The sequence below is a fragment of the Engraulis encrasicolus genome, chromosome 4, assembly GCF_034702125.1.
Source record: "Engraulis encrasicolus isolate BLACKSEA-1 chromosome 4, IST_EnEncr_1.0, whole genome shotgun sequence".
NCBI classification, from domain to species: domain Eukaryota; kingdom Metazoa; phylum Chordata; class Actinopteri; order Clupeiformes; family Engraulidae; genus Engraulis; species Engraulis encrasicolus.
The window spans coordinates 56,206,569-56,219,068 of record NC_085860.1 but is presented as its reverse complement, the minus strand read 5'-3'; the positions used below and the strand labels follow the sequence as shown (position 1 = coordinate 56,219,068).

Sequence of the window (12,500 nt, the reverse complement as noted above, 5' to 3'; positions counted from 1 at the left end):
ATATATGTTTGAAAGTGCTTATGTCCCTTAGCAGTAATGTTGTCATTAATCTGTGCAACTGATATAGAAAATGTGATTGTTGAGCTTCATAAGTAGGATTTTATGAGTCACTGTGATACAGACTGACACTTTTTTCATCATAAATCCCTGTAACGTCTGATTTGAATATAGTCACCCTCCTTACACAAGACTTCCTTCTCCAGAGATAATCCCTAGTGTATGTTCATAGGATTTTTCCAACACATAAGGGATCAATAGCGCAAAAACACTTTCAAAACAGTCAACCGTGTTACTCAACTGTGTTACGGTCAACAGTGCAGGGGAACAAGTCGGCACTTTTTTAGGAGAAAAAAACAGAGCAGACAAACCCATCTCCCTAGAACACAAATTATTTTGTTTGTTTGTCTGTCAATATGGATATAAATTGGCAACTCAACTGTCATCAGTGTTGCCAGATTGGGCTGGTTCCCGCCCAATTGGGCTGCTTAGGATGGCCGTGTGCGGGTAAAAATGGCATCTATCAGAAAAACCTTCCCACTGCCATATAAATCAATAGAATTGGGCGGGTTTTTAGGGCGGATTTTGATCATTTTTTGGGCTGGAAATCATCAGCCTCATCTGGCAACCCTGACTGTCATACTTAATTGTAACACCATTGACGGTAACACCGTTGACATTTCAACCATTTTTATGGTGTTGTGCTAACTGAGGACCTCAGAAGTTCCACCACAACACCTTAATCAATTCATGTATCTGTATGCTTTATCTGTGTTTTTCTACATGTGATTTCTAATTCAGATTCTTATGAATATGTTGATAACACTGTTGACAGGCAATTTTCCCGCTATGAGAACATGAAAAAGAATGGATTAAATTATGGAAGGATGGAGCTCAAAATTTGCCAAAAAGTCTTCCCGTATCCTGCCAAAGAGGTTATGACATCACGTGATGTTATTCGTATGGCCTAAGACCAAACCATTACTGATTTATGGAGGAGGTTTCAGACCGTGACACGGTTAACACAGTTTTCGTGGACACACACAAAATGGCAAATTTCATGTATAATGGAAAGGACAGTGGTCTTTCTGACAGTTTTGTCATATTGTGATGATTACTGTGAATCAACATTTGCAATCGTCTTGGGCAAAACAAGTTTCTTTACTTGCTAATATGAAGACTGAATCTGACATTTGGAAAACAGGACGGCATGAAAACGCCCAAAACCAGTATTAAATATTCATTCTTGCTGAGGGAAATAATGCTATGTCTACACTTTCTGTATTATATGAAAGATAAATGTTTTCTAATGTCCAAAACATCATTGGATGCAGTTAATACTTAGTGGAATTGCCAAATAAAATCCACGGACTTAAAAGTGTAGGCGAATTAGAGAATCACTCATACACACACACACAAAAAAACCACACAAACACACACACTTCGCACACTTTTCAAAATTGTAATTTTGGCAAGGCAAATAAAGGTAACTAACATACACACACAAACACACACTAAGTTAAGTTAAGTTAAGTTAAGTTAAGTTAAGTTAAGTTAAGTTAAGTTAAGTTAAGTTAAGTTAAGTTAAGTTTTCATTATTATGACGCTCTTGATGCTTTTAGTTGGCTTGGCAGTTGACATAGTGGACCGATGTAGGTTCTGGAGGGTTTGAGGTCAGCCAGCCAAAAGCCCAAGTCCCTGAAAAACAGAGGCCAGGGCAGGAGAGACTGCTGGAATAGAAGCATGACCAAAAAGGTGTGTCCTAACAAAACAGCTGGTATGGGTAGTGATGGTATGATAAACAGCAGGTTGAGACTCCTCTGGGTCAGAATTATGCATGTTCTTGTGGTCTGCGTGTCTAATTTTAAATAGCTATGTAACGTGCCTGCATGTGAAAAGAACAGCATGCCCCCTGCCCTAAGAGGCTGTGGGAAGCAGACCTGACCACTGAAGCCACAACCAGGCTTAGAGCAGAACCCTGCTGCTAGACCAGATCTACTGCTGATGATGATGATGATGATGGCCTCGGTTAACAATGGGCCCCGTCTCTCTCTTGCTCTCGTTCTCTCTCTCGTTCTCTCTCCAGACCTGCAAACTCGTCAAAGAAAAAAAGGTGACAGTGTAGAGCGGGGGTTCTATTTCTATTCACGTGAATGACCTAATTGGCCGGGAAAAAGGTGACGAGTTTGCAGGTATTCTCTCTCTCTCTCTCTCTCTCTCTCTCTCTCTCTCTCTCTCTCTGTCTCTCTCTCTCTCTCTCTCTCTCGCTCGCTCTCGCTCGCTCTCTCTCGCTCTCTCTCTCTCAAAGTAAAAAACAAAAACAAAACTCATTTGTTTTCATGATAGCCAGGCTAGATGTGTCATGCACATCGTGTAGCATGTAAACACGCAAGTTGTTGTTACCGAGGTGATCTCTGCACAATCCGCCATATGTTGTTGCAAAAGGGGGGGCTCAGATGTCAGGTGGCTCAACAGCTTCTAAGGCCCACAAAGTAATTGGTGGTTGATAGACTGCAATGAATGTGCTTCTCAGATAGCTCACTAAAAACAAACAAACAAAAATCCATTCTAGTATAGTGGCACTGGCTGTGGCTGCGCCCCCCTGACGTGTGCTACTGCTGAAACGTCCCTGACCCATAAACATAGTTCGGGAGGAAGCACTCAAGGGAACTCATGAATTAGGGCTTGAACTCACAACCTTGCAGCAAACTCCGGCATGAGAGGCAGACGTGCTAACTAGTGAGCTACATAGTCAGGCCACTAGCTTAGGCAATAGCTGTCAACAGTGACTTTTCACAGGCCACGCTGCATTTCTGAGAACGAAAGATATGTATGCATTAAAGGGGGGGGGGGGGTGACAAAGCAGCAAGAGTGTAATATCTGTTGGTCCTGTGGTGGGTTTCAGGTGCTATTCTTATCTAGAGATGATAAACTGAGAGGCAGAGGTGACTTGAGAATGAGGCGTGTATGAGAATACAACACTGACACTTCTATGCAGTATACCATGATCATGGAACAGGTACTCATTACATTACATTACATTACATTTAGCTGACGCTTACATTTATCCAAAAAGACTTACAGTTATTTACAGGGTATTGGTTACAGTCCCTGGAGTAAGTGTGGAGTTAGGTGCCTTGCTCAGCCATGGATTAAAGGGACACTGTGCAGGAAATGGTCAAAAAAGGTACTGCAACTATGCTGCTCATTGAAACTGGTCTGCCTATTGTCAAATTTGATATTTACATGAAAGTTTACTAAGTAATTAACAAATATTTTCTAGTATGGTCCAAGTAGAGTCATTTTTGCAGCTAAAAATGGCTATTTTTGGAAATTCAAAATGGCGGACCATGGAGAAGCTCCCCCTTTTCATGTATGAAAAGTGCAAATTTTCCAGTCATAATAAATACTTTGAATTTGACGGTGGTGGTTAAGTATTCATGAAAAAGGCAACATTAGTGATTGGTCAGCATGAATTCTGGAAATAAACAACTAAAAATCTCCCACAGTGTCCCTTTAAGACCACCTCCCTAACCATTAGGCCAGGGCTAGTCCACATTAAATCTGTTGGATGGATGCTTTTAGATGTGCACCTTTGTGTTTGTTCCCAAGTCCATGTCAACACGACTCGACTAAAAAAACAAACAGGCCAAGAGACAAATAGACTTTCTAAATGCTTGGGCGGCATTGCAATGCACTATGACGCCTTCATCTGTGTCATATTTCGATGGCTCAATAAAGAAAGAGTGGACAAGCTGCTGATGTTGCAAACATTCAAACCTGTCACTTTCAGTACGGACACGGTATCAAAAGGTTATCTGGGCTGCCTACTAGGCAACAAATCCTACAGCAACTTGAAGTGATACAATGTTAACACTGCAGCAACACGACCTACTTCAAGGGCCAGAGTGGTAAGCTTTGGTAAGCAAAGTATTCATGGACATTTTAAACAGTCTTCATCTATCCCTCTCTCTTCCTATCTATCTCTCACTCTCTCCCTCCCTCTCTCTCTCTCCCTCTCTCTCTCTCTCTCTCTCTCTCTCTCTCTCTCTCTCTCACACACACACACATTCAGGAAAAAGCATGGAGTCTTTGCCGAGTTGAAAAACTTTAATTTGACGACAAGAGCCTTAAAAACAACCCTAATGTGGTCAAAAGAACCATTTAAGTAGCACAGACCAGAATGACACAGCAGTTCCTCACTACAGTACAGTACAGTTTTTAATATTCATTTTTCTTCAAATGCTACTATTACTATGTCAGAACGCTATAAAGGACTTTAAGGAAAAGCACAACAAAAATACCTCCTCTTAATGTATGTTCTCTACAAGTCTTCTGTTGTCCAGTCTTGCACTTTAAATGTCTGTATGAGCACTGTCTATGTCCATACTGTCTTATGTCCATGTATGAGTACTGTCTATGTCTATACTGTCTATGTCCTTACCTAGATTAGTCTTTGTCTGCATGGGAAAGCAAGAAACGTAATTTCAAATTCTTTGTATGACCAGTGCATGTAAAGAAATTGACAATAAAACCAACTTGACTTGACTTCACTTGTACACACGAACAGGCCACAATGACTCAGCACTGGCAGTGGAGATGGTGATCACACCAACGTCCCTCCATAGCCCAATGTGGACAGCGATCCAATCCAAGTCTGATGATTAATAATTAATAGAGCTGTGCAGCTAGTGTCCTGAGCACTAGTGTCTGCTGTTACTGTCTGCGCAGGTACAGGAGTTACTAAGTTAGTCGTCCACTAAATACACTTCTAGCCAAGACACCTGTGCTTTCTCCCACAGAAGTAGTGTAGTGACGTGGCGTTAGCTCAGGCCAGAGAGTACGCAGCTACTATTGTACACTTGCCCGGCCAAAAGAGAGAAGTTTGTTCAGTGTGTGGTGTGTGTGTGATGTGGGCTGTGTTTTCAATCGATGATAAGATTCATGCTGATAGCGCTATTGTGTCATCTGGACAGAGGCAGAAATGTGCAAACACAGTTGCTACGCGTCTATGTTTACAATGTTCCCAATTCCTCAGACTAGGAGTTGATTGACTAGCGGGCCGAGAGCGAATGTGCACTGCAATCAGGCAGAAAAATACTGGCAGTGTTCAGTGGACATGGTTGGTTACCAACCTCATACAATAGATTTTAAATATTTGGACTTATAGCAACAGATCATGAGGGCTGCATTCTCGCCCAAGAAACAGAGAAGACTCTTAGAGAAAGTGCACGAGGGACAGAGAGAGAGAGAGAGGGAGAGAGAGAGAGAGAGAGAGAGAGAGAGAGAGAGAGAGAGAGAGAGAGAGAGAGAGAGAGAGAGAGAGAGGGAAAGTGACATCACTTACGGTTACGGTTCCCCTTGGGAAAAGACACTGGATGACGAGACTGTTTCACACCTGTGATCTCTCATGTGACTTTCACAAGACACAACCCCACCCCCACTCCCACGCCCACCACCACCACCACCAACAACAAGAGAAACACCACCTGGTTGACCACAGTGGGAAGGGACACTAGGGCATACACAGTAAAAAAAAACAAAGTGTTACCTCAACACTTGTATTTGGTGTGGGACCAAATCCAATCTACGAGAGTAGCGTTTCTCAACGTGGGCTCTACAGCCCCCCAGGGGGTGTTAGGAAGCCCAAGGGGGGGCGTTGAGAAGGATACAGCTGAGAGAGAGGGCGGAGGGTGTTCCAATTGCCATTGGGAGGCATTAGTCTATTATTTCATAATTTAATAAATATACTAGCCAGGCTTATGAGGAGGTCAAGGGGTCGTTGGGAGGCTTAGAATGAGGTACAGGGGGCCGTACATTCAAAAAAGGTTGAGAACCACTGACTGTACTAGATGTTAATTCGACTCTCGAAGGTGTTGAAGGAAGTGAAATCCTCTGGTGGCTCTGGCCGTCTCAGGTACTGAACCTCACAGACAGGAAGTGTGTATACACAGAAAACACCCACACTCTCGCTGACTTTTAACACACTTCCAAACACAGCAGAGTTGCATAGTACAGTAGAGTAACTTTTACCTGTATTAAACCCAAAGGCAACTGATATTGGCATGAGGTAGACATAGAAGTAAAAGAAAAGCTATTTTTTAATCGTCATTAGGTGTATAACTGGTGTAACAACTACAGTAGGATAGTACAGTTCTGAGATCACAACATTGGCTCTCAGTGATCTACAGAGTTGTTTAATTCATTAAATGGGATGGGAGCCAGCTACTTACTGGATTTGTTTCAGCTGTATATGCACCAACTTGGTCACTATGATCAATGGAGAAGAACTCACTGTTTTTAGTTTTAAATCCAGATTAAGGACAATGCTCTTCTCAGATGCCTTCCCTAAGCAACTCTAAATTATCCATTTTTCATTTTAAATGTTTTAATTTGCTTTCCATATTATATTTATGTAAGGTTTTCTTTCTCTTTTTCTTAATTTCTTTATTCCTTTACTTTTATTTTTTGTGCAGCGTATGTGTATGAAATGTGCTATACAAATAAACTTGCCTGGCCTTGCGTATGCAATATAATGTGATTACTCCAGCTAGTACTTCAACTGTACTTCTACTTTGAACACCTTTGCAAAACAGTCAGAAAAGCTCTTACTGCAGTCTTCTGATGAACGCCCATCCATTCGCACTAGACTGGACTATGTATATAATGTGTTAAATAGCTGACAGGGCCAACACCTGTGCAAAGTGCTTGACGTGTTTAGTGTGTGTGGTGTGTATAGTCAGGCCATGGAGGTTTGTCTAGGGTGTTGCTGTGTGCTGTGTGGTGTTTATTCATTAGAACCATGCCAAAAAAATAAACATACCAACTAAACGCAGTATATAGTGGAGAAAAAAAGTATTGTGATACATCATGAACCGATGCACTATATTGTGAAAACAAGTATCACGATGCATTGTCATGACGACACACACCTATTCATCAGCTTACTAACAGCCAGGAGGATGCAGGTACATTTGTTAATTACTCATCTACTGATGACTTCCAACACACAGACACATATCCGGGGGTACATCGTATCTGCAGCTATGTGCTGGTGGTAGCAGGGGGGTAAAACTGCAACTCATTAACTTATCATTACAGAGGGGGAGGTGGCAGAGATGGGGAGATTAGGGAGAGATGAGGAAGGACAAGAGGCAGAAGCAGTCAGAGGAAGAGGAGGAGGAGGAGGAGGAGAAAGTGAAATTATAACAATATACCTGTGTCCTAAGCCAAGAGACCGGTGAGGATAGAAGTAGGAGGGTGGTGGAGAAGGAAGAGAAGGACACAGGATGGAAGGGGAAGAGCAGAGGAAGAGGAAGAGGAAGATGAGGAGGAGGAGAAAGTGGAGGTATATGCATATACGGGTCAAAGACGTCCAACATGACACTGTCCTTCAGTGCTAACAGATGCTTTTTGCTTACTGTAACTGTGAAAAACATGACATTTCAAAACAATTTTTTGAAAAGTGAATGCATGAAAGCCAAGCCAAAAAAATAATTTTTAAAAAATCCCTTTTTTTGCATTTACAGTAAGAAAAAGTATCCGTTGCACTGAAGGACATGTTGAACGCCTGCTTCCTTAGCCATGAGGCTGGAGAGTGGATAGAGGGTGGTGAGGGAGGAAGAGAAGAACACATTGGAAGGGGAAGAGGAGAGGAAGACCAGACGTAGAGAGAGAAGAGGTACATGAATATACAGTACCTGCGTCCTTGGCTATGAGGCTGGTGAGGGGGTAGAGGGAGGTGGGGCAGGAAGATAAGAACAAGAGGGAAGAGCAGAGGAAGAGGAGGGGAAGAACAAGAGGGAAGAGCAGAGGAAGAGGAAGATGAGGAGGAAGATGAGGAGAAAGTGGAGGTACATGAATATACAGTACCTGCGTCCTTGGCTATGAGACCAGTGAGGGGGGTAGAGGGAGGTGGGGGAGGAAGAGAAGAACAAGAGGGAAGAGCAGAGGAAGAGGAGGAGAAGAACAAGAGGGAAGAGCAAAGAAAGAGGAGGAGGAAGAGGAAGATGAGGAGGAAGAGGAGGAAGAGGAAGTGGAGGTACATGACTATACCTGCGTCCTTGGCCACCAGGCCGGTGAGGGGGTAGAGGGAGGTGGGGCAGGAAGATAAGAACAAGAGGGAAGAGCAGAGGAAGAGGAAGAGGATGAGGAAGAGGAAGAAGAGGAGGAAGAGGAAGATGAGGTACATGACTATACCTGCGTCCTTGGCCACCAGGCCGGTGAGGGGGTAGAGGGAGGTGGGGGAGCTCCAGCTGTCCCGTACGGTGCCGGCCCCCCGCGTGTTGCAGAAGTCCCAGCGCTTCTGCTGCAGCTGCTGCAGCCAGTACTGCATCACCTGCTTATTGGGCGCCTGCAGGAGAGGGAGAGAATAGACACACAGTACAGTCAGGATGAGATGCCTGCAGGAGAGAGAGTAGACACACACAGTACAGTCAGGAGAGGGAGAGAATAGACACACAGTACAGTCAGGATGACACAGTACTAGGGCTGTAACGATACAGTAAACTCACAGTTCGATATACCCCACGATTTTTTTATGTACCGGTATCTTTTCAGATTATCGTTTGTAGGTAGAAAAGGTTAGAAGAGGCTATGTTTTTTAAAAAAGTTTAAAACTAATGATATGAGGTGATAGAGCTTCCAAGCTTCAGTTCAAACCAATCATGTGTTTTTTTTCTGAAGGGTAACAGTAATTTGAAAGGGTGTATCACAATACTGTCTTCTTTCAGCACAATAAAGTATTGTGACTGTGTATCACGATTTCTCGGCTTGCTATAATATCGCTATAGCTGAGCTACTATATAATAGACGGTAAAACATGAACACACACGCGCACGCGCGCGCACACACATGTACATACATCTTCATACCGAATCTTACAGTTCAATTTCCCTGCGTTTTCGCCGGCAGTTACGACGGCACACACACACACACACACACACACACACACACACACACACACACACACACACACACACACACACACACACACACACACACACACACACACACACAAATCCATACCATAAGACACATGCACAAATATCTCACAGCACAGCTTGTTAAGGGCTTATCTGTTTGAACAGCACCATGGATCAGCGTTTCTTATACAAACACTTTCTTTAAGCCTTCATAACAAACCTGAACACAAATCATATGTGGATCATATGGCCCAATGCACTCTACTCACTCTACTCAACGGCTAACAGCGGACACGTTTTGAGGACTCTATATTTGGTTAGTATCACACATCGGGTCCCACACATCCACCTACACAACCACAGGCGATGCCACAAAACTAGACCAGAGAACAGTAACACTGACAGCAGTCAGTGACCTGGAAAGTCAGTGTTTCCCATACATTGAGGAAACTATGGCGGCCCGCCATAGTTTAAATTTGGCCGCCATAGTTTACGAAAGTGTTAAAAAAAAAAAAAAAAAAAACTTTTTTTTTTTTTTTTTTAACGATATCCGTTTTTGTTAAAAACTATTTGAATTACGATTTTGAATTTCCTTCGCATAACCTCTGTATTGGTTACATAAGTAGTCCCACGGTAACACAGAATGAGGGGAAAGCATTAGGAAGTGACCGTAAGGGTATTACAGTTGATTCATGTGTGCACACGTGTAACATCGGGTGAGTAACAGAACATGTGCGCAACGATGCGTTATGACACGCCGATATGCGAGGATCTTCGTCCAAATCGCTAGTCGCATGCATCATCGCTAACTGCGTTTACATCGCGTGCCGCGTGTAAGAGAAATGTTAGTTGTTGACATGTATGGAATTCACTTCAATTTGTGCTCTTTCTTGCTTCAGTTGTGGACAAAACGATTGGCCAAACTCACAATAGAAAGCCTTTGCTGTGCTACTGTCCCAGAGAGCTGGAAAAAAAAACCTTCATAGAAGAAGTCACACTTAACAGGAGTGTTAACCAATCCAATGAATTCTCTCATTGCGCTCTCTCTCTATTCCTCTCTCTCTCTCTCTCTCTCTCTCTCTCTCCTTTTCTCTCTCTTTCTCTCTCACACATTCTCTCTCACTCTCTCTCCTCCTCTCTCTCTTTCTCTCTTTCTCTGTCTCTCTCTTTCTCTCATAGTAGCCTACTATTTACCCATAAGAAATGGTGAATTTCTGAGCCCTTTTTGATTTGTAGCCTATACCACTGAAGGCATGATAATGCTTCATCATATTTTAGAAATAGGGCCTATGTGCCTTTTATATACCAAATGTTTATCATTTTGAAATTGTTTCAGTTGTTTATGACTTGTGTATGACTGAAATTATCTCTGCATACTATCAGTGCTGCATTGCTTTGTAAAGATAGGCTATTCAACACACTTTAAAAACACACTGAAAAGATACGGCCATAGTAGCCTACTGAAAACATTTTGTTCATAATAATGGTGATTAATAAATGGTGGTCTTAAATTTTCATACTGACATCCTTGAATTTGACTTGGTAGATCACGGCAGACCATCAACTTCAAAAGTAGATCTTGGTTAAAAAAAGGTTGGGCACCCCTGCTATAGAGAGAACCACAAGGGCTTGAAAGACAGGGATCAAAAGCCTAGTCAAGTTGTTGTAGTTTACTTGGGTTTGGGAGCAATATAAAAAACCTTCAGAGAAGGGACAGTTGGGATGAGTTTACTAACACTCCCTAGGCTTTGTTTTACAGTTGTAATGAGTTTGGTGACAGACCTTCATTGACACAGCAGAGGAGACATCGGGCTGCACATAGAAATTAATGTGTAATGAATGTGAATATAGACATAAATGTGTAATATGTTGTTCAGCCCTTTTAATGGGAGGAATTTGGGAAAAAACTGGCCCTGTGACCAGCACCCCTCATGTAGAATGTGTACGCCTACAGATATGTGTGGGGGAAAAGGCATAGCCTACCCTCTAAGACCCTTTTTGTCTATGCGTTAACAATTTCACAGTGCTCTTAAATTCTTATCTCTGCTCCTATTTAGTTTTATTATTGTTTCCCAGACCCCTGCATGAGGGACGAATGAAACTGTGTTGTAAACAGAAATTATTCACTGTACTGCATTTTTTGACAATGACGATGTACTACTATTATACAAGTCATGGGTAAAATCTTATGTAGCCTTATTTCTCAAAATATAAATGGCTGAAATATAGGCTCAGGCCTACAGTTTCTCCATGCGCCAATGTCATACTGTAGTCATTGTTTTTGGCCGTTTTTTTGCATTTACGCTGCAAGAATACACCCCCCCCCCAAAAAAAAAAGGCCCGTGTGAGAAGACCCCCCACCCCCCACCACCCCCCCCCCCCCCCCCCCCCCCCCCCCCCCCCCCCCCCCCCCCCCCCCTCCCCTCCGGACAAAATAAACCCCGGCTGCCCCCATAGTTTCCAAAATTTCTGTGGGAAACACTGAAAGTTGTAAATACATTATATTACATTACATTGCATTGCATTTGGCAGACGCTGTTTAACCAAAGCGACTTACAATCAAGGACATAATCTTAGCCAGCAACTCTAGCAGATACAAAGTGTACACAATATATTCAGAACAACAAGTTCAGATGCTAAGCAGGGTTAGTGTTTTTCATATATTATCATATTATTATACTGCATATAAGCCAAACCAGAATCAGACACATGGAGTGCGGTAGGGAGTGGAAGGGTGGGATCTGAACCTACAAACCTCCGATCTAAAGCCCATCTCCTTAACCATTAGACCACAGCTGCCAAAGCTCCTGAGAGCTCCAAGCTAGGATATATATTAGACATTATTCACATCTCCCTGACAACACTGCAACACTCCCATGACAACACAAGTGACCAACAGATAGTGAGAAATAGAATGTCAAGCGACAAATGATTGATACAAAAAAGGCACAACAAGCTATTGTGGAAAAATGAGTACTAAAAAAACACAACAGTACAAAACATATTGGTACATTTCTAACGAAGAGAGTGACATTCTGATACACACAAAAAGTCCCAGAGTATGATACAGACAAAGCAACATCATGAGGCATACTTCCTAAGCAAAACATTGTCCGTTACCTTCTCGACGCGATGACTATTTTGATATGATGGCCCTATTAGTCACAGGAAATCACCATTTTATATATTTCAACTTCCTGAACTCCCTGCAATGGCTATGTTTACATGAGACATTTAATTCGGAATTAACTCCATTTATTCGGAATTAAATGAAAGATCAAAGGAAATAATTCTACAGAACTATTTAATTCTGAATTATTAATTCGAAATAAAAACTGTCATGTAAACATAGCAATTGTCTCTGAAACGTAATAAGCTTACATAAACCCAGTGCCAAGCAAATGTTAGAAAAACCTACATGACAAAAAAAATGAAAAAAGTCCCACTTGGGAGCAGAAAAATCCTGGTTGAAACAGACTTTTTGTTATCTTGTCATTTGGTTGTCCTGCTCCCAGATTAGACATTTTTGGATGTGAAGGCTTTAAAGGGACACTGTGCAGGAAGTCAAAAAATGGGGGT

At 42.3% G+C, this 12,500-nt stretch overlaps 1 protein-coding gene across 1 annotated transcript in view; it reads right to left on the bottom strand.

The window, feature by feature from the left end:
* tbc1d2b (TBC1 domain family, member 2B) overlaps window positions 1-12,500 on the bottom strand; it is a 57,372-nt gene that overhangs the window by 34,603 nt on the left and 10,269 nt on the right. Inside the window, exon 2 of the mRNA XM_063197907.1 lies at window positions 8,197-8,399. Coding sequence (XP_063053977.1) covers window positions 8,197-8,399 — 203 coding nt within the window. The remainder of the gene's footprint in view (window positions 1-8,196; window positions 8,400-12,500) is intronic.